This window comes from Artemia franciscana, chromosome 11 (assembly GCF_032884065.1).
Source record: "Artemia franciscana chromosome 11, ASM3288406v1, whole genome shotgun sequence".
NCBI lineage: Eukaryota > Metazoa > Arthropoda > Branchiopoda > Anostraca > Artemiidae > Artemia > Artemia franciscana.
Genome location: NC_088873.1, coordinates 1 through 22,585, shown reverse-complemented (window position 1 = coordinate 22,585; position 22,585 = coordinate 1). Strand labels below are relative to the sequence as shown.

The window sequence follows — 22,585 nt, the reverse complement described above, 5'->3', positions numbered from 1 at the left end:
AAGAAACCTTCAAGAATAGTAAATAGCAAGCAATAAAATTCTTCAGAATTGACTATTTTTAAGATTTGGAATCTTGTTGGAAAAAAATCATCTTCTGGTAAATGACTGACATTGCAAAAGCGATTAAAAGTAGTTTGAAAACAGGAAAAACAAAAACCCAAATTCGTCAAGATAAAAAATAAACAATTGCATTACACAATTCATGAATTGAGCGCATCAGTGAAACTATTTCATATAAAAGCTGGGGATAGAAAATCTAATTGAGTTATAGAGTAATGCAAAGCTTCGAGATCATAAGAAATCCTACAGGTTTAATAAAAACCCTACTGATTTACGATTATTCTATATTTAAAAACAGGGTTAGAAAATGAAATAATAGAAAAGAATAAAACCATTTCAGATTTACGAAATCAATTTAACACTGTGAGAAATAAAAATATTATTGAGCTTAAAAAAAATTTAAACCGAAACTGATTCCAACTGCTGGATATTATAACGAAGTGAAGAATAAAATAAAAGGTTATTTAAATAAACAATTTGAGAAAAATGTTATTGCTGGTAAAGAACCTATTGAACTATTGCTTAAAAGCCAAAGAATTGAACACATTGAACAAGGAAAAACAAAGAATAAAGATTTTGATATATTTATATCATATAATTAACTGATTCAAAATTGCGGCTTACTTTCATTTTTGATATCATTAGCATATGTAATTGGTAAGGCTTGTCTTACAATTGTTGCTGCTGCATTTGGTACATATACTGGAAATCCAATCTATATATATAAAAATAAGTTGTCTGTGTGTGTGTGTGTGTGTCGATTGACGTCACTGTCTGCATATGACGTCTGAATTATTTCATCACATACCAATTCAAAAACGAATGTATTCAAGCCAAAGTAGCTCAGTTATATAACTACCTGTGTTGGCGCAGTGGGTTTGACCTTAGCGTGGTAATACGGGACCCAGAGATCGAATTATGCTGCAGGAATGCACTACAGGGCCGACGCAGGGACCTTAGTAGTCAAGAAGCGTCGTTAATCCGATACAAATACAGTAGCTCAGTTGGTAAAGCGTTATGTTCAAGGTTCTAGGTCCGAGAGGTTCCAGGTCCGAACCTTGGTTTTAGCATTAATACAAAAGAAGAAAAAAACTAAAAAAGATAAAAACTACAAAAAAAAACTAAAAAGAAAATACTAAAAAAAAGCTAAAAAACTAAAAAAAAAACTGAAAAAAAGGGTAAAAAACTAAAAACTAAAAAACTAAAAAAGACTAAAAAAAGGTAAAAACTACAAAAAAACTAAAAAGAAAAAAAAACTAAAAACTAATAAAAAAACTAAAAAAACTAAAAAACAGGTAAGAACTACTAAAAAACTAAAAAAGCTAAAAGTTGGAGGGCCTAGTTGCCCTCCAATTTTTCGGTTACTTAAAAAGGCAACTAGAACTTTTAATTTTTAACGAACGTTTTTATTAGTAAAAAATATACGTAACTTAAGAATTAACTTACGTAACAAACTTTCATAATCCTATATTTTTGTTATGTATACGAGGGGGTTTGTACCCTCGTTAATACCTCGCTCTTTACACTAGATCGTAAGTTTTGTCCCAATTCTTTAAGAATGACCCCTGAATCAGAAAAGGCCGTAGAATAAATAGTTGAAATTACTAAAAATACTTTCGCATAAAGAGCGAGGTATTTATCGCCTCCTAAATACCTCACTCTTTATACTAGAGTATTTTTAGAACCCCTCATATGCGTAATAATCTCTGTTCGTTTTAAGTTTCAATACTACTCCTTCCTTTCATTTGAAAAAACATTTTCATGTTTATTTTTCATTGTTTTCTTATAGTAATGCTACAAAATCCTGCGCCCTTTTCATTGAATTTTTCTTCCCCCAAGACAGATTTATCCAAGGAAAGATCCTCCAACATAGCCCCCTCCCCTCAGCTCCGCCCCCAAACAAAATAAAATCCTTCTGAAAACGTCTGTACACTTCCCAATAACCATTACTATATGTAAACACTGGTCAAAGTTTGTAACTTGCAGCCCCTCCCCCAGGGATTTTGGGGGAGTAAGTCATCCCAAAAAAATAGTTATTATGATTTTCGACTATGTTGAACAAAATGGCTATCTCAGAATTTTGATCCATTGAATTTGGGAAAAAAATGAGCGTGGGAGGGGGCCTAGATGCCCTCCAATTTTTTTGGTCACTTTAAAAGGGCACTAGAACTTTTCATTTCCATTATAATGAGCCCTCTTGCTACATTCTAGGACCACTTGGTCGATACGATGACCCCTGGGGAAAAGAAAAAAAAAACAAACAAACAAACAAATAAACACGCACCCGTGATTTGTCTTCTGGTAAAAAATAAAAAATTCCACATTTTTGTAGATAGAAGCTTGAAACTTCTATAGTAGGGTTCTCTGATACGCTGAATCTGTTGGTGTCATTTTTGTTAAGATTCTACGACCTTTAGGGGGTGTTTACCCCTATTTTCTTAAATAATGCAAATTTTCTCAGGCTCGTAACTTTTGATGGGTAAAACAAAACTTGATGAAACTTATATATTTAAAATCAGCATTAAAATGCGATTCTTTTGATGCAGCTATTGATATCAAAATTCAATGTTTTAGAGTTTTGGTTGCTATTGAGCCGGGTCGCTCCTTACTACAGTTCGTTACCACGAACTGTTTGAAAACACAGACAAAATTTGTAAAGAATTTAGGTTAGACTCGGGTTATTCTTTTTCAACTCCTCATCTGGTGATGGATTTAATTCTTAAAATCAGCAAATAAGAAATAGGTCTGATTACTGACGTGGATCAGCACTTACTTGTGGAGAGTCATTGAGGGGAGTGTATTTTTTTCACGGGGATCTTATCCTGAAAATCGATCCGACTGGACAGCACCCTGGTAAAAAATCGAATGCGGCTTTTCTTGATATGAATTTCCTTTATCCATCGGCGATGTCTTGCTACTCTTTTCTGTGTGGGAGTTACAAATGGCTGGAAAATTCTTGTGATTCAACTTTCCTCAACATTGCTGCTGTTGAGGAGAATTGACCGTAAGGATGGTTTTTTTTTTTTAAATTGAGAGTGAAATGCCAGTGTAACTTCATAAATCAGAAAAAGGATGTTGTTTTCTTGTGCACAAACAGATCGGTGCCTAGGGATTTATTGAGTGCCAATAATATTTCTTTGGTAAAGGACGGAGGTATGCACTGGAAACCCACAGCAGCTTATTGTCAATATTCATCCAAAACGGAATATTTCTGTTCATCACTTTCTTTTGCGGTGGATGCTTGCCAGCGGTTTGAAGGTCACAAAGATCTATAGATCCCTCCATTTCGATCAAAAGCCACGAATGAAATGGTCATTGACATCTTTGTCAGTAAACGCTCTGGGGCAAAATCAAATACTGAAAAGGGGATCTTTAAGCTTGTTTTAAACTTAGCCTTTGCTAAAATTTGCGAGACTGCGGACCATAAGAATCTTTTCGTAAGTGTAAAAGACCCCAACAAGTGTGCCCGAATCATTGCATATCCAAATTTCACATCATTCACAGACTTCAATATGGTCCTTTTGCATAGGAAAAAGAAACGATAGTTCTAAATAAAAATATTACCGCTGGTAATGTGATTTTAGAAATTTCTATAAACTAATGTTGGAACTTAATTACACTGTGCATAATTCACTCCTGTTGAAAGTTAAAGCAGATAATCGGTTGGATAAATTAGAAAATGGTAAGCACATTTTCTCTCAAATGGACTACGCCAACTGGCATGCGTTGATTTATCTGGAGCTGATGAAACGCAAGGCCCCAAATAATTTTTGTATTTCTTAAATCCGAGTCGCGGAGCGCCTTAATATCCCGTGTTGTGAGTACAGGTATAAGGATGTATTGTGTGCAAACGCATAATGATGATATAAAAAAGTCTACAAATCGGTTCCTTCATATTATCTAAAGGAAAATTTCGACGTAAGTGTTTATTGGAACTGTCTAGAAAGTAATTTAATTCCAAGAGCGAAAGTCATGGCGATTATTTCTTTAAAATATAAAAACTACAGAGTTAAAAATGAGAAAAATGACTTGTCAGCCATATCAAACAAGTTAATATGCATGTGGACGGTGTGAGGACACTACTACACGGCATTACCTGATTTCAGATTGAGACTTCTATACAGTATGGACAGCGTCTTTGTCTGGAGAAAGTTCAAATGTTGGTGGGAGGGGGCCCTTTTTTCTACTCTAAAAGTTTTGTTCTAAATCTCTATTCCTCACTTCCCAGATCCGTGTGTTTTTTGTCTTTTCATATGTTTTATTTATTTGTTTATTTTTTGCACAAAGGCAGAATTGATGTTTTAAAAGTGCTTAATATTACACTATTTTATGTTTCTGTAAGAGCACTAACCCAAGCCCCAGGCTGCAGTCAGCCATCACCCATCGCAGTGGATGCCGTGCTTTTTGACTGCGTTCTCCGGCCACACTGATGGCAGCTTGTTAAAACAGCACTTTTAACAAAAATAATTCAAAATTGTGATAAAACGTTCTTAGAAAATCCAAAAAATATATATTATTGCTACAGTTTGTGGCAAGATTTCTATAATAATGTGAAGACTATTGTACAAGACATAAAATTCATACGGGGACTTGACCTATTTAATATTATTGAACCAAACTCATGGTTGATTATCCGCGATTTAGCCGAATCCATTGAAGAACGGTCTCATCAGATGTTACACTTGTTCAGGGTCCAGTCTTATTGCAAAATCAATCTGTAACAGTTGTTTTCCATAATCTGTTTCATTAGAGTAAATGTATGAGAACTCTTGCATTGAATTTTACTTACTATACTATTTATAAGGTTTTTCGTAATTCAATTTTTTTTCTAGCTTTAAACTAACAAATATATCCTGGTAAACCGAAATTTCTAGTCAATTCCCTCTAATCAATCTAATGTACAATCAAGCTGCAAATAAACCCTATGGTTACATTCTATTAGATCTCAATCATAACACTTCGTGTGGAGTTGCGTTTGGTCATGGATATTTTTGACTATTAAATTACCGTATATGTACCCGTGAACAGTAAAAAAGGTCATTAGTTGCCAAAGTTTAACTGATAGCAATTTTAAACTACTAGAAGTAGTTGAAATTTTACGTGCTCTTGCTTACAAAAAGAAAGAAAAGAATTTTACAAGAAACGACTTGTTAAAGCGGGTGGTAGTTTCTTTTCAGTGTTACTTCGAGTAATGGCCTGACCTGTAAATAGTGTTATCTATAAAAATAGCTAAACCCTACAATTGACGCCAATAGAAATGGTTTTTTCACCAAAAGAGCACTTCAAAGATAATCTTGATTAATATTGTAACAATGAGACAATTGCCAACGATGGTAAATTAGATTTTCTTCAAAATACCCTTTGATTTGTTGACAAGCATAAACCCTACGGTGAAAGAGTGCTCAAAATAAACATCATTGATCCACCCCAACCTCCCAGTTCTGGAAGCTCAACACCACCACCAGCATAGCCAAATCAGGAAGAAGATTTATCTAAAGATGTAACAAGTATTGTAGACATTGCCTCTTCATATCGTGAGCAAAGTAAAAGACCCTCGACTGACCTCACTGAAAATGAACATGTACAAACTAATGACAAACAGAATGAGGCTATGATTCACGGCATGAGTTACAATTTACTTTATTCGGTATATCAGATTTGATTGAAAATTGTAAAGGACTTGATTCATATGACAGTAATTTGTATAAATTTTTTCAGTTATCAAATTTTCCAAACAGCCCTATTGGGAATAAGTAAATTTTAAATCTATTAAGGAAATATAGTCAAATATCAACAGATGTTTTTTTATCGTTTTTGAAAAATACTAGTATGCCAATTGATGATGATGATTTCAGAGGTATAAAACGAAGGCGTGTTAATAGCTGCGCATCACCTATTAGTATTAAAAAGGGAAGCGGATGCTTCACTACGCAATTACGTTCAAAATGGCTCAAGTTTTGAAATTTGTCTATGAAAATATTGGCAAAGCGAGAAGTGTAAGCTCCCCCACCACATCTGCCAGAGTCACTGGAGTTGAAAAGAAGTTGGCGACATAGCATTTACAGAATGAACCCATATACACTCTTCATCGAAATTGTATTGTTCGTGGTATCATGAACGAAAAACTAAAGCCTTTTTCAATGGTATATATAACAAGCAGATCTTTTGACTTTAGAAAATATTCAAAGACGTCACAATAACTCGTAGAGGTATGATTTACTTGCAGTCAGTTGTACTTGCAGTTTTTAGTCGCTATACATATGCTGTTTATTGCGATCAAAGAAAGGTGAAAAAGCTAATAGGGATCTTAAATCTATCTTTGAACTGGATTCTTATAGAAATATTCAAACGGATTCTGGTAGTGAATTAGTTAATCCACACGTAATAAAAGCTTTATTGAAATACTACAATAATCTATCATAGTCATAGTCCGATAAAGGTTACATTGGCTAAACGTTCGATAAGAGCGATTCGACTTTTACTCTCAAGATATTTTACATTATAAAATACTGCTGCTTTTCTTCAATATTTAGATAAAAACATGTTAATTTGTAATCAATGCCCTCATCCCTGTCCAATCATAGTTCATTTTAAGTTCATCACGCTAACACATGCTACACATGAAATTTGTCTTAAACCATACATGGCACGCTGCACATGACATTTGTCTTAGACCATATTCCCATGAAGAAAGGTAAGTGAAAAAGAAGAAATTTAATGTTGGTGATACAGTTTGAATTAATGGAACAGATTATTTTTGATAAGGGGAATTACTTGTTGTACACTGAACTTTTTAAAGTGTCAAAAGTACTGTAACGTATCATCTACATAATATGAAAGATGACGAGATTTGGGGCAGTTCTTAAGAGTATGAATTAGGAAAAGTTAAAACCAATGGAATATATCAAATTCTAAAGAGATTTAAGATATCAAACTCGGAAGGGTAAGAGATAGCTGCCTGTTCGCTGGTTAGGATACAATTCTGATTTTGATTTTTGGATTGTCAATGAAGAAGTTCATAATGGCTAATAATTTATGCCCGTGATGACACATAAATATAACATTCATGAACAATATTTCTGACCCAATCTTTGATGATTTGAGTAAAGCAAGTGACTTTTGGACAAAACTCTCCACAGCAATCAAATTTGAGGGTAAGTATGAAGCTGCTCTTGTTGATTGTATTCTTAAAATGTCATCAGAAAAGATTGCCATATTATATAATAGTTATACCATATGATTGGCAACTCGTTATCAAGTAATTCATAGTCAATTAACTCGGGTGATTATCCATTAATCACATTACCATACAAAAAATATGGTAGCATGAATTATTTTTGTCTTCCTATCAATAGAAGAATCTGCTTCTAAAAATGGTTCTTTTTAATTTAACTACTCAATGGAACAGAACAATATCTACATTAGGTCTCCCATCGACAATGAGTAGGTTCTGAGAGATGTTTCTGGTTTTAAACAAAATATATTGAATGGTAGGAGTGTCGGAAGCACCTTACTTCACATCAGACAATTGTAGTTTTCTGTATGCCTCCTTTGTTGAGACACCGAGAGTCGGTAATACCGTGATCTGGAAGTAGAAACTACTCAAGAACACATTCACCACTGCAATATAAAGTGCCTTCAATATATTACAGTAAATACGCTGTATTTGGAACTCTCGGTTTGGAAATCGGTTAACATTAAGAAGTGAAAATGGTAATACTCATACAATAGCAAAAGGTTTTGCTATGATTAAATGTCATTTTCGACCCATTCAGTGAGAAGGCTAGAAGAAAAAAATACTTGTGTCTGCCCTGATATAAATTACTATGTTGCTACCTCTAGACCAAAACAATTGGGTCATGGAATGGGTTATTACAGGTGTTGATCGGCCATGTTAGGCTATGATCTCTGTAATTGGTTTCCTAAGTTGTTTCGCTCTGCACTACCCTTACTAAAAATATATTACTTTACGACACTCTTTTGGGTCCTCTTTGCCACAAAATTGGGGCTCCTGGAAGAATTTTAAAGAAAGTGTTTCACAAAATCTCAGGTCCAGTGTGTGATTCCTCGGTGAGTGATTGAAATCAAGACAAAGTGGAAAAGTTTTAAAAAGGACGAGAAACAACTGATCACCTATCAGTCTCAACTCAGGTCAGTCTCTACAAAAGTAAAAATTGTTAGATCGAACAAGGATTTCTTTTCTTAGAAATGACATACTTTCCACATAAGGAATCTCATCTTTATATCACCTCGTCCATAAATCTTTTCAATGTAAAATTCTGATGTGAGTAAAAAATATGGTTATTATGTACAATTTTATCCGCAACAACCACTCTATGAAAACTTTCATTTCCAAATTTATTCCAGTGAAGACTATTTAATATATTTGCTTCCACCATTATATATTGGCTTGTGATTGTCCAAAAATCTAACAGTGAAATACCAATCGGAGCCAAAGGGATATCCTATGAAAACTGTGTACTACACAAATTGTTTAGACAATCACGAATCACGACAACAATCACGAATCAGTGACATATAACTACGGGTACACTTACCTACACCAAGTCGTCGTTTATCAATGGTGGAATTTCTTCAAAACTTGCTTTGGCTTTTGTAAAAAGTACTAGTGCCATAGGATCAAGGACAAAGCCCCCTTATACATTTGAAATGTTTTGGACTTTCATCTCTTGTATGTAATGTAAATGGAATTCAAATCTACAATTTGTCCTTTGATGCTCTCTTTGGGGGAGTTGGGAGGGGGGCTAGGGTTAATTCTGAAAAAAAAAGAAAAAATGAGGTATTTTTAACTTACGAAGGAGTGATCATATCTTAATGAAATTTTATATTTAGAAGGATGTCGTAGCTTAGATATCTTATTTCAAATCCCGACTGGATCCAGTGTCATTGGGGGGAGGGGGAATCGGAAAACGCTTAAGGCGGAGAGATCAGGATGAAACTCGGTCGGAAAAATAAGCACAAGTCCTAGATACTTGATTAACATAACCGGAACGGATCCACTCTCTTTCGGAGAGTTGGGGGGGGGGGCTAGAGATAATTCTGAAAAATTAGAAAAAATGAGGTATTTTTAACTTACGAATGAATAATCATATCATAATGAAATTTTATATTTAGAGGGACTTCGTAGCTTAGATATCTTATTTTAAATCCCGACATGATCAAGTGTCATTGGGGGGGGGGGGAGGAGGAATCAGAAATTTTGGAAAACACTTAAAGCGGAGAGATCAGGATGAAACTTGGTGGGAAGAATAAACACAAGTCCAAGATACCTGACTGAAATAACCGGAGCTGATCCGTTCTCTTTGGTGGAGTTGGGGGGGGGGGATTAATTCGGAAAAATTAAAAAAAATTAGGTATTTGTAACTTACCAACGGGTGATCAGATCTTAATGAAATTTGATATTTAGGAGGATTTTGTGCTTTAGAACTCTAATTTAAAATCCCAACCAGATCCAGCGATATTGGGAGGAGCTGGAGGGGGAAACCGGAATTCTTGGAAAACGTGAAAATCGAGGTATCTTAGGAATGGGTGATCGGATCTTAATGAAACTTGATATATAGAAGAATCTTATGTCTCAGATGCTCCATTTTCAATTCAAATTGGATCAGAGGACATAGAGGGTCGGAGGGGAAACATAAATCTTGGAAACTGGAAATCTTTGAAAGCACTAAGAGTGGAGAGATCGGGATGAAACTTGGTGAGTAGAATAAGCAAATGTCGTAGATACGGGATTGACGTAGCCGGACTGGATCCACTCTCTTTGGTGGAGTTAGGTAGTGGGGTTCAGTGCTTTGGCGAGTTTGGTGCTTTTGGACGTGCTAGGACGATGAAAATTGGTAAGCGTGTCAGGGAGCTGCACTAATTGACTTGATAAAGTAATTTTTCCTGATTCGACCATCTGGGGGGCTGAAGGGAGAGGAAAAATTAGAAAAATTGAGGTATTTTTTACTTATGAGTGGGTGATCGGATCTTAATGAATTTTGATATTTAGAAGGACTTCGTGACTCAAAGCTCTTAGTTTAAATCTCTACCGGCATTAAACCTCTGTTTTTCCTTTCAAAGCAATCTATGATTCTTAGAATTTTGCTACAGCTCATACCATATGAACTCTTGGTTCTTGGCTCTTTCGACCTCGTCACAAGTGCCATATGAGCTCTTAGGTCTTGTTTAAGTAACAAAAGATATTATGGCACGGAAAAGTGCTAAATTATTAACTTTTGACAAGTAAAAGAGCAATTTTAGCCCGAATGGGGCTGAAACGTTATTGAGGAGAAGTCCTGAGAACTAATGAAAGGATAATTATGCAGCTTGTTAGCCTCAGAGGCCATACCGGTGTATGGTACACCACATGTCTCTAATAAAAATATGGATGAATATAGGATAGAGCATGCAGTGTGGGTGTTTAGGGGATGAATGCTCTCCTCTTATTGTTGAGATGATAGTTTATCTTAGAACATTCTACTTTGACTCGAAAAAACAACCTAAATGAACTCTTTTCCTCGAAGCATTATTTTACAAAACTGGAACTTTCATGACAAGATTTGAGTTTGATTGAACCGTCTCTTTTCTTTTCAGAGTAATCCTGGTTGAGATAAAACAAATGAACAGAAACTTTATTTTCAAATGATTGTAAAGAATGACAAAAGACTTAGAATCGAACAGAAATATAAGGAGGCTGCTCCCTCCTCAGCCCTCGCTCCTTGTGCTAAAGTTTGACTGGCTGGAAGTTTTTGACTGGCTATCAAGGATAGCCAGTCAAAAAGGACGGCTTCAACACAAAGGCAAATAGACAAAACACAAGGCCTGAGGGACAGAAAAACTTATTGATACGCATTGACTTTAAGTTTGCTTTTCAGTTCGAATGTTTTCAAATGTATATTCTAGGACTGTCATAAGGGAAAGGTTAATATGGTTAGGACACATTCTGCGGATGAAGGAGGACTGATTGCCCGATATCATCCTTGTCGGCAAACCGTCTACGGCCAAAGAAAGGCAAATATTTCCCGAATGGTCTGAGAAGATGTCGTAAGGATATATTTAAGTAGCTGCGTTGGCCTAAGGGGGCTTGGAGCTGTAGTGAGTTTTATTAGAAGTCAGTAAATTAAACACGCGTAATCACCCATCAGCAACGTTTGTGTCACTCATAAAAGCTTTTTGTATAGCACAATAAAAAGCAATTCAGTAGAGAAAATCCTTTTATTCTATCGTGAAATATAAAATAATATCTAGAAAAAAAAAAACGATTTACCCTATTGAACTATTATTTATACTTCATTTAAAGGCAGTGTGTTCTTCGAAAATGCCGTAAAGTACTATAAAACTTTAATAAATTGAACGGGGTTTGAGGGAGATGCAGCAAACCTCAAATACGGGATAATTTCCGTTCGTTCCCAAATTCTGATGCTATTCTATAGTCTCTCTTGAGTATTTGTTACTATTATTATTATTATTATTCAATCACTTTCAGAACAGCAAAAAAAAAAAAAAAACAGATTTGTTAATCGGAAAAATTTTATCAAATTTGTTCCATGGTTTACTAAAAGAGTGTAATAAAAAACTAGGGCGCTACAATTTTACATTTAATACCTTACAAGCTTTTTAATTTTTTATTCATTTTATACTAAACTGATTGTTTTACATCAGTAGGGCCTCTGCGTCTTTAAAATTACGTTGTAGTACTTTTAATCTAACCTTTATCATATCTAACCTTTCTAACCTAAAGGTTAAACTTATCTAACCTTTAGTAACCTTAGTAACTTTAGTAGCCTCTAGTAACCTTATCTAACCTTTAAAAATATCCTTGCAGCTTCAAAAATCTTGGATGAGTCTTTTTGGCTGTGCATCACTTCCAGAGCAGCAGAAGAACAGCTATATTGCTCGGAAAAGGAGGAGCCCTCCTCTAGCAAATAATCAACCAAAAGAACATTCAATTACCATGATTCTTCAAGACGCTGGAAAAGAAATCTGTCATATTGAAGATTTTTCAGATGTAGCACCAGAAGCAGCCCACTCATCTACAAGTTCAAATGATTCTGATGTTAAAATTAACTTGAATGATAGCTGAAATTTCATAAGTGAGGAACAGCCAACATATAATACAAAGTCAATGATTGGTCATTAATATATTATTATTTAATATTATTATATAACTCTGGTATATTTGTAAAAATCCTAATCAGGTTGTTACTTCCACTGTGAAGTTAGCGGTTCGTTACACGATTGAAATTAGACATAGGCTATTCTCTCCCCCCCCCCCCTCCAGAAAAATATTTCTGCTCTTTTTCTTCTTTTTTCATTTTCTATTATATCAATGTATATTGAGGTCACCATTGCCAACTCGAGAGTCTCAACAGTTTTTACCCGTGTTTAATAATTTAGTATATAAATAAGGAGTAAGATATCATTTATAGTTTTAGCTCGTACTTGTTTAATGTATGTTCAAAGCAAATTTAAATTAAATCTGAAAGTCTTTAATTTCTTAAATTTGTTTTCCATAAAAGCTTAGGACTTACAAAATCCGGCTGGTTTCATAAGTTCAGTACTTCCTTAAAGCATTAAATAAAACAATTTTGTTTTCAACTGAAAATAACGAGCGGCATTCAGACTTAAAACGACGAGAAATTATTCTATATATGAGGGGGGTAGACCTCCCTCTCATTACCTCGCTCTTCACGCTAAAATTTCTTAGTATTCAAAAACTTATGTTATTTTAATTAAACGGCCCTTGTGTTTCAGAAGTTTTTCTTAAAGAATTGCGACGAAATTCAATCTTTAGCCTAAAGAATAAGGTATTTGGTAGGGGCAACCCCCTCATATACGGGATAACTTCTGTTCGTATGCCTTAATAAAGTTTTTTTGCTGTTCCTTTCTCTCAGTTGAAAAAAAACTTGTTTTTTATTTAATTTCTGATCGTTTTTCAAATAATTCTTAGAAATCTGACTCCCCTCCGTGGAATATTCCCTCCCCCAAAAATTCCTCCATTAATTGTTCCTCCCACTCAATATCCCCACGGACAATTTCTCCTGAAAAATTCCATCCTCGCCTGAAATTTCCCACAAAAAACTTTTTGTGGACGATTCTGCAAAGAAAATTCTCCTTGTATCACTTTCATTCAACCAAGACTTGAATTTTGATTGTTTTTCAAATCATGCCTGAAATATCGCCTCATTGGAATTTTACTCCCAGATCCCCCACCCCTCGTAAGAAATTGCTCCCGCAAAAAAAAACATGGAGAATTTGCAAAGTGGAAAACATCCCCATGAATAAATACCATGAAAAAAACTTGTTTAAAGCAGCTTTAGATAAAATCCGAAAGAGTGTTTGATTTCTTAAAATTCTTTAAAATTCTTTTATTCATAAGAGTGTAGGACTTATAAAATTCCAATATAAATCAAGACATTTCCAACACCGCTGAAAATTTTCCCCCGGAATATCCCCACATGTAAAATCAAGTCGGTAAGACAAATACAAAGAATTTTGTACAGTAAATTATGGTAAATTCTCTCAGTTGAACCACCCCCCCCCCAACAAAAAAATGTCTGCATACTCCCCAAAAACAAATGCTATACGTAAACTATGGGCCAATTTCATAGTTTACAGCCTTTCCCCAACGAGCTATTGTTGGTCATTTTATCACCAAAGACATAGGTATTAGACTTTTCAACTATGTTGAACAAATTGGCTATTTAAATAACTTGGATCGGACGACTTTGGGGTAAAAGGTGTGTGCAAAGGGAGGGCGCTATCTGCCATACAGAATCTTGGTCACTTAAAAAGGGCACTATTCTGTTAATTTTGGTGAGAATTAGCCCTCTCCCGATATTCTAGGATCATCAGTTCAACACGATCGCCCTTGGGGAAAAATATGCATCCATGATCTTCATTCTGGCAAAATCTAAATAGTTCCACATCCTTAGGGATGAAAGCTTACAACTTCTTCAATGAAATTTTCTGATACACTGAATAGGATTCTGACTGACTCTGATACGCTGAAAGTTCACCTCATTTTCAAAAATGGAGACACGCCCCAAAGGGGGGAAGTGATGTATATGAGGGAAGACTATGCAGGTACGTTTATTTATTGACCTTTATTGTTTTTTTTCTTTAGGGTTATGGTATTGAATCAGTGCTCATTGAAAACTGAGAGACGGCTCATTCAAACTAAAATCAGAAGTTCGAGTGTTCTTTTTCAGAAGCCAAAAAAATTGTGCTTCATTTAACCAATTTGAGTAACGTGATATATGGTAAGATTATGTACAACATGTATAATATTATATCAATCATTATTGGGTCGGGTCAGTCATTCATGCGTAGGGGAAGGAGGTCTCTGATACCTCAAAAGAGACCATTTTAGACTCAAGTTTTCTAACTTTCCTTGAGCATTTAGTTGAATATAGAAAGGGGCGTGGGATGCAGAAGAGGTATAGAGGTATCTTGAAACTCCCTTCATTTCAGTTAAGTTTGAATAGAAGTGCTGCAGAGTTCTTCTTATTGCAGAAAATTGCAAGTCCCTTCTTATTACAGTTCTCTTCCTATTGGAGAAAAATGTTTCTTTGTAATATACAAGACAACGTTCATCTACTTACCAGTACAAAGGTGGTGAGGAGAAGGGATATCTCAAGGGCCGTCATTAAATTTCTCAATAGGGCCTAGGCAAGTGTTGAAAAGTTTTTTTGTTTTTTTTTTATCGACGTTGAAATGGAAATTTTGGGGTTTATGTTTATTTCTTATGTCCTGTATAATTATGTGGAAACAAACTGCAAGTAAAAACGGCTCGTTTTGACCGTAATTTAAAAAGAAAAGAAATTAAAAAAAGTTAATAACAATCCATAAACTAAATAGGTTGACTTTTTTACTGCGATTTCCAAGGAGTTTTGGACTCCCAGAAATCATGTACACCAGGTGGCGCATGCCAAGAGTGCCAAGCCTGGTGGAACTGTGCCGAACACGGTAAAACCACGACAAGCATGGCGGAACTGTGTCAACCGTGGCGGAACTGTGCCAATCATGGTGATGTGCGCCAAGCCTGGTACAAAGTTATGTATTTAATCATAATATCGTTTTACAAAACCATATTATATCTTTATTGAGTTAATTAATATTTAATATAAACTCAAGAGCTAGTATCATAATCAAACAGTTCGTGGTAACGAACTGTAGTAAGGAGCGACCCGTCTCAATAGTAACCAAAACTCTAAAAAACGGAATTTTTATACCAATAGTTACATCAAAAGAATCGGATTTTAATGCAAATTTTAAATATATAAGTTTCATCAAGTTTAGTTCTACCCATCAAAATTTACGAGCCTGAAAAAATTTACCGAATTTTATAAAATAGGGAGAAACACTCCCTAAAAGTCATAGAATCTTAACGAAAATCCCACCATCAGATTCAGTGTATCAAAGAACCCTATTGTACAAGTTCCAAGCTCCTATCTACAAAAATGTGGAATTTTGTATTTTTGGCCGGAAGACAAATCACGAATGTGTGTTTTTTTGTTTGTTTGTTTGTTTTTTTTTTTTTTTTTTTTTTTTTTTTTTGTTTTTTTTTTCAGGGGTGATCGTATCGACCCAGTGGTCCTAGAATTTAGCGAGAGGGCTCATTCGAACAGAAATGAAAAGTTCAAGTGCCCTTTTTAAGTGACCGAAAAATTGGAGGGCACCTAGGCCCCTTCCCACGCACATTTTTCTACCAAAGTTGTCGGATCAAAATTCTGATAGCCATTTTATTCAGCATAGTCGAAAAACTAATAGCTATACCTTTTAGGACGACTCACTCCCCCACATTCCCCGTTGGAGGGGCTGCAAGTTACAAACTTTGACCAGTGTTTGCATATAGTAATGGTTATTAGGAAGTGTACAGACGTTTTCAGGGGGATTTTTGGGTTGGGAGGAGGGGTTGGGAAGAGGAGGCTATATGGGGGAAACTTTCCTAGAAGGAATTTGTCATGGGGAAGAAGATTTCCATGAAGGGGGCACAACATTTTCTAGCATTATTTAAAAAAACAATGAAAAAATAAATATGAAAAAGTTTTTTCAACTGAAAGTAAGGGGTAGCATTAAAACTAAAACGAACAGAAAATATTACGCATATAAGGGGTTCACCTCCTCCCAATACCTCACTATTTACGCTAAAGTATTTTTAGTAATTTAAACTATTTATTTTACGGCCTTTGCGATTCAGGGAAAAAATTTAAGCTATAGTGCAAAGAGCGAGGTATTGACGAGTGGGCGAACCCTCTCATATACGTAATTAAATAAAAAAAAAACAAGTTTTTTTAACGGAAAGTAAGGAACGACATTAAAACTTAAAACGAACAGAAATTACTTTGTATATGAAAGGGGCTGCTTCTTCATCAACGCCCCGCTCTTTACGCTAAACTTTGACTTTTTCTCTTAACTCTACATTTTAAAACAGTAAAAAACTTTAGCGTAAAGAGCGGGGCGTTGATGAGGAAGCAGAGCGGGGCGTTGTTCAGCATAGTCGAAAACCATAATAACTATGTCTTTGGGGATGACTTACTCCCCCACAATCCCTGGGGGAGGGGCTGCAAGTTACAAACGTTGACCAGTGTTTACATATAGTAATGGTTATTGGGAAGTGTACAGACGTTTTCAGGGGGATTTTATTTTGTTTGGGGGTGGGGCTGATGAGAGGGGGCTATGTTGGAGGATCTTTTCTTGGAGGAATCTGTCATGGGGGAAGAAAAATTCAATGACAAGGGCACAGGATTCTCTAGCATTACTATAAGAAAACAATGAAAAATAAACATGAAAACGTTTTTTCAAATGAAAGGAAGAAGTAGCATTGAAACTTAAAACGAACAGAGATTATAACGCATATGAGGGGTTCTAAAAATACTTTAGCATAAAGAGCGAGGTATTTAGGAGGAGATAAATACCTTGCTCTTTATGCTAAAGTATTTTTAGTAATTTCAACTATTTATTCTACGGCCTTTCTGATTCAGGGGTCATTCTTAAAGAATTGGGATAAAACTTACGATTTAGTGTAAAGAGCGAGGTTTTAACGAGGGTACAAACCCCCTCGTATACATAATAAAAATCTAAGGTTATGAAAGTTTGTTACGTAAGTTAATTCTTAAGTTACGTATATTTTTTACTAATAAAAATGTTCGTTAAAAATTAAAAGTTCTAGCTGCCTTTTTAAGTAACCGAAAAATTGGAGGGCAACTAGGCCTCCTTCTCCACCCCTTATTTCTCAAAATTGTCTGATCAAAACTAAGAGAAAGCCATTTAGCCAAAAAAAGAATTAATATACAAATTTTATTTTAATAATTTATGTGCGGAGAGCCAAAACCAAACATGTATTAATTCAAAAACATTCAGAAATTAAATAAAAAAAACTAATTTTTTTAGCTGAAAGTAAGGAGCGACATTAAAACTTAAAACGAACAGAAATTACTCCGTATATGAAATGAGTTGTCCCCTCCGCAATCCCTCGCTCTTTACGCTAAAGTTTGACTCTTTGCCACAATTCTACTTTTTAAAACAATTAAAAGCTTTAGCGTAAAGAGCGAGGGATTGCGGAGGGGACAACTCATTTCATATACGGAGTAATTTCTGTTCGTTTTAAGTTTTAATGTCGCTCCTTACTTTCAGCTAAAAAAATTAGTTTTTGTATTTAATTACATTAAAAGAATCACATTTTAATGGTGATTTTAAATATATAAGTTTCATCAAGATCAATTATACCTATCAAAGTGTTGGGGCTGAGAAAATTTGCCTCATTTTAGAAAATAAGAGGAAACACCCCCTAAAAGTCATACAATCTTAACGAAAATCACACCATCAGATTTAGCGTATCAGAGAACCTTACTGTACAAGTTTCAAGCTCCTATCTACAAAAATGTGGAATTTCACATTTTTTACCACGCATCACGGATGCGTGTTCATTTGTTTTTTTGTCGTTTTTTTCCCCCAGGGGTGATTGTATCGACTGAGTGGTCCTAGAATATCGCGAGAGGGCTCATTCTAACGGAAATTAAAAGTTTTAGTTCCCTTTTTAAGTGACCAAAAATTGGAGGGCCCCTAGGCCCCCTCCCACGCTCATTATTCTCCAAAGTCATCGGATCATAATTCTGAGATAGCCATTTTATTCACCATAGTCAAAAAACCTAATGAATATGTTTATAGGGACGACTTACTCCCCCGAAGTCCCATTGGGAGGGGCTGCAAGTTACAAACTTTGACCTGTGTTTACATATAGTAATGGTTACTGGGAAGTGTACAGACGTTTTCAGGGGGATTTTTTTGGTTTAGGGGGGAGAGTTGAGGGGAGGGGGGTTGCGTGGAAGGATATTTCCATGGAGAAACTTGTCATCGGGAAGACAATTTCAATGAAGGGGGCGCAGGATTTTCTAGCATTATTTGAAAAAAAAAGAAAAAATAAATATGAAAAGTTTTTTCTACTGAAAGTAAGGAGCAACATCAAAACTTAAGACTAAAAAAAAAATTATTACGCATATGAGGGGTTTACCTTCTCGTTATACCTCACTCTTTACGCTAAAGTATTTTTAGTAATTTCAACTATTTATTCTACGGCCTTTGTGATTCAAAAGTCATTCTTAAGGAATGGGGAAAAAATTTAAGCTTTAGTGTAAAGAGTGAGGTATCGACGAGGGATGAACCCCCTCATATACGCAATAAAAACATACGAATATAGAAGTTCGTTACGTAAGTTAATTCGTAAGTTATTTATATTTTTTACCAATGAAAACGTTTTTACAAAATTAAAAGTTCTAGTTGCTTTTTTAAGTAACCAAAAATTGGAGGGCAACTAGGCCTCCTCCCTCACTCCTTTTTTCTCAAAATCTTCCGATCAATTGTAATTAATTAATATGCAAATTTAGTTTTAAATATTTATGTGCGGAGAGCCAAGATCAAAACATGCATGAATTCAAAAACGTCCAAAAATTAATTTTAAATGAAGTATTTTTAAATGAAAGTAAGGAGCAACATTAAAACTTAAAACGAACAGAAATTACTCTTTATATGAAAGGGGCTTTTCCTCCTTAACGCCCCGCTCTTTACGCTAAAGTTTCTTACTGTTTTAAAAATAGAGTTAAGAGAAAGAGTCAAACTTTAGCGTAAAGAGCGAGGCGTTGAGGAGGAAAAGCCCCTTTCTTATATAGAGTAATGAATAACTTGTGTTCGTTTTAAGTTTTAATGTTGCTCTTTACTTTCATTTAAAAAAACTTGTTTTTTGTGTTTAATTTCAAAATGAATCGTTTGTTTTTCCTAAATGACGCATTTGTAATGGTCATTTATTAAATCAATAAAATAGCGAATAATAATTTATTTCCTGTGACTATAAAGTGGCAAGCCATGCGATAAATAGTCAGGAGGGGTTGTTATCTGAAGGCTGAGCTTTTGAAGGTCCAGGCCAGACCGGTTGCTAATATTTTTGAATATTAAATAATTTGCTAATTAGTTTTACATACTAGGCTAAAATCAATTATACAAATGCCATATCTACATTTTCTTGGCCTCTTTCAGATAACTAGAACAGTAGAATATGCAATATGAAAGAAAGTTCTATTTGTCTGAAGAAAGTTCACGCATGTGTGTTTATTTGTTTTTCTCCAGGGGTGATTGAATCGACCAAGTAGTCCTAGAATATCGTGATAGGGCTCATTCGAATGGAAATTAAAAGTACGGTGCCCTTTCTAAGTGACCAAAAAAATTGGAGGGCAACTAGACCTCCTTCCCATGCTCGTTTTTTTTTCAAAGTCACCTGATCAAAATTTTGAGATAACCATTTTGTTCAGTACAGTCAGAAAATCTTATATCTTTGTTTTTGAGGATGATTTAACCCCCACAGTCCCCGAGGGAAGGGCTACAAGTTATAAGCTTTGCCCATAGTTTACATATAGTATTGGTTATTGGGAAGTATACAGACGTTTTAAGGGGGATTTTTTTCTGGTCAGGGGGGTCGAGGGAGGAAGTTACATGGGAGGATGTTTTCATGGAGGAATTTTTCATGGGGGAATGGAATTTTCGATGAAGGCCGCTCAAGATTTCCAAGCATTATCCAAAAAACGATCATAAATTAAATAAAAAACAAGCTTTTTCAACTGAAAGTAAGGAGCAATATTAAAACTTAAAAAAAACAGAAATTATTACATATATGAGGGGTTCGCCTACTTTTCAATAGATCTCTCTTTGCACTAAGGTTTTTTTTATTACTTTCAAAAAAGAGCTATTAAACAAACAGTTCGTGGTAACGAACTGTAGTAAGGAGCGATCCGGCTCAATAGTAACCGAAACTCTAAAAAACGGAATTTTGATACCAATAGTTACATCAAAAGAATCGCATTTTAATGCCAATTTTAAATATATAAATTTTATCAAGTTTAGTCGTACCCATCAAAAGTTACGAGCCTGAAATAATTTGCCTTATTTTAGAAAATAGGAGGAAAACACCATTTTAAGATTTTACGGAGGCAACATCCCTTAAAAGTCATAAAATCTTAATGAAAATCATACCATCAAATTCAGCGTATCAGAGAACCCTACAGTAGAGGTTTCAAGCTCCTATCGACAAAAATGTGGAATTTTGTATTTTTTGTCACAAGACAATTCACGGATGCGTGTTTATTTGTTTGTTTTTATGTTTTTTCGTTGTTTTTTTTTCCCAGGGGTGATCGTATCAACCCAGAGGTCCTAGAATGTCACGAGAGGGTTCATTCTTAGGGCTCATTCTAATGGAAATTAAAAGTTTTAGTGCCCTTTTTAAGTGACCAAAAACATTGGAGGGCACCTAGGCTCCCTCCCACGCTAATTTTTTCCAAAGTCACAGGATCAAAGTTCTGAGATAGCTATTTTTTCAGCATAGTCAAAAAATATAAAACTATGTCTTTGGGGACGACTTACTCTCCCCACAGTCCCCTTGGGAGGGGTTGCAAGTTACAAACTTTCACCAATATTTACATATAGTAATGGATATTGGGAAATGTACAGACACCTTCAGGGAGATTTTTGGTGAGGGGAGGGATTGAAGGGAGGGGGTTACGTGGGGAAACTTTTCATGAAGGAATTTTTCATAGGGGGAGATAATCTCAATGAAGAGGTGCAAAATTTTTTGCAATTTTCTAAAAAACAATGAAAAAATAAATATGAAAAACTTTTTTTAATTGAAAGTAAGGAGAAGCAAAAAAACTTAAAATAAACAAAAATTATTACGCATATGAGGGATTCACCTCCTCCTAATACCTCGCTCTTTACTCTAAAGTAATTTATTTATTTCAGCTATTTTTGTACGGCCTTTGTGATTCAGGGGTCATTCCTAAGGAATTGGGACAAAATTTAAGCTTTAGTGTAGAGAGCAAGGTATTGACGAGGGGCCGAACCCCCTCATATGCGTAATAAAAAGATACAAATATAGAAGTTCGTTACGTAAGTTAATTCGTAAGTTACGTATATTTTTACTAATAAAAACGTTCGTCAAAAATTAAAAGTTCTAGTTGCCTTTTTAAGTAACCGAAATATTGGAGGGTAACTAGGCCTAGTCCCCCGCTCCTTTTTTCTCAAAATCGTCCGATCAAAACTATGAGAAAGCAATTTAGCCAAGAAAAATAAATTAATATGCAAATTTAGTTTTGATTATTTATGTGTGGGGAACCAAAATCAAAACATGCATTAATTAAAAAACGTTCAGAAATTAAATAAAAAACAGGTTTTTTTAACTGCAAGTAAGGAGCGACCTTAATGCTTAAAACGAAAAGAAATTACTCCGAATATGAAAGGGGTTGTTCCCCCCTCGACGCCCCGTTCTTTACGCTAATGTGTTTTACTGTTTTAAAATGTAGAGTTGAGAGAAAGAGTCAAGCTTTTGCGTAAAGACCGAGGCGTTGAGGAGGGAACAGCCCCTTTCATATACATAGTAATTTCTGTTCGTTTTAAGTTTTAATGTCACTCCTTACTTAGAGTTAAAAATCTTGTTTTTTTTTATTTAATGGTTCTAATTAAACGGGCTTTGTGATTCAGGGGTCATTCTTAAAGAATTGGAACAAAATTCGAACTTCCACGTAAAGAGTGAAGTATCGACGGGGGGCTGAACTCCCTCCCCCCCTAGACGTAATAATTTATGTTTATAGTTTTAATGTTGATCCTTACTTTCAGTTGAAAAAAACTCGTTTTTTTTCCATAACACTTAAACACGGATGCCATTTTCCATGTGACACGCTAGTTTTAGAATTCATCCCTAGGTACAATTTTTAGCCACTGGCTGTTTGAATGGATGAAATTTTCTCTGGACGGAATCTACAATAATAAAAATAAGAAAGCTGAAATCATTTCAAACGTTTCTTTTTTTCAGTAAAGCACAAATTCTGTTCCGGTCTTAAGAGGCATGGGGGTTATTAGCCCTTCTCATGTTATTTTCGCTCATTTTGAGTTTGGCTCGGCTGATTATTATAATTCATGTTCGTTTTCAGTTTCACTGATCTATTGATAGTGATTCTTGGTAGTTTTATAAGCTTGGAAA

The 22,585-nt window shown here is 35.0% G+C and overlaps 1 protein-coding gene across 1 annotated transcript in view; it reads left to right on the top strand.

Annotated features, from left to right (window-relative positions):
- LOC136032643 (green-sensitive opsin-2-like) overlaps window positions 1-12,222 on the top strand; it is a gene marked incomplete at its 5' end in the record, with an annotated part of 37,524 nt that extends 25,302 nt beyond the window's left edge. Inside the window, 1 exon segment of the mRNA XM_065712918.1 lies at window positions 11,888-12,222. Coding sequence (XP_065568990.1) covers window positions 11,888-12,145 — 258 coding nt within the window.
- Window positions 12,223-22,585: the final 10,363 nt, after the last annotated feature.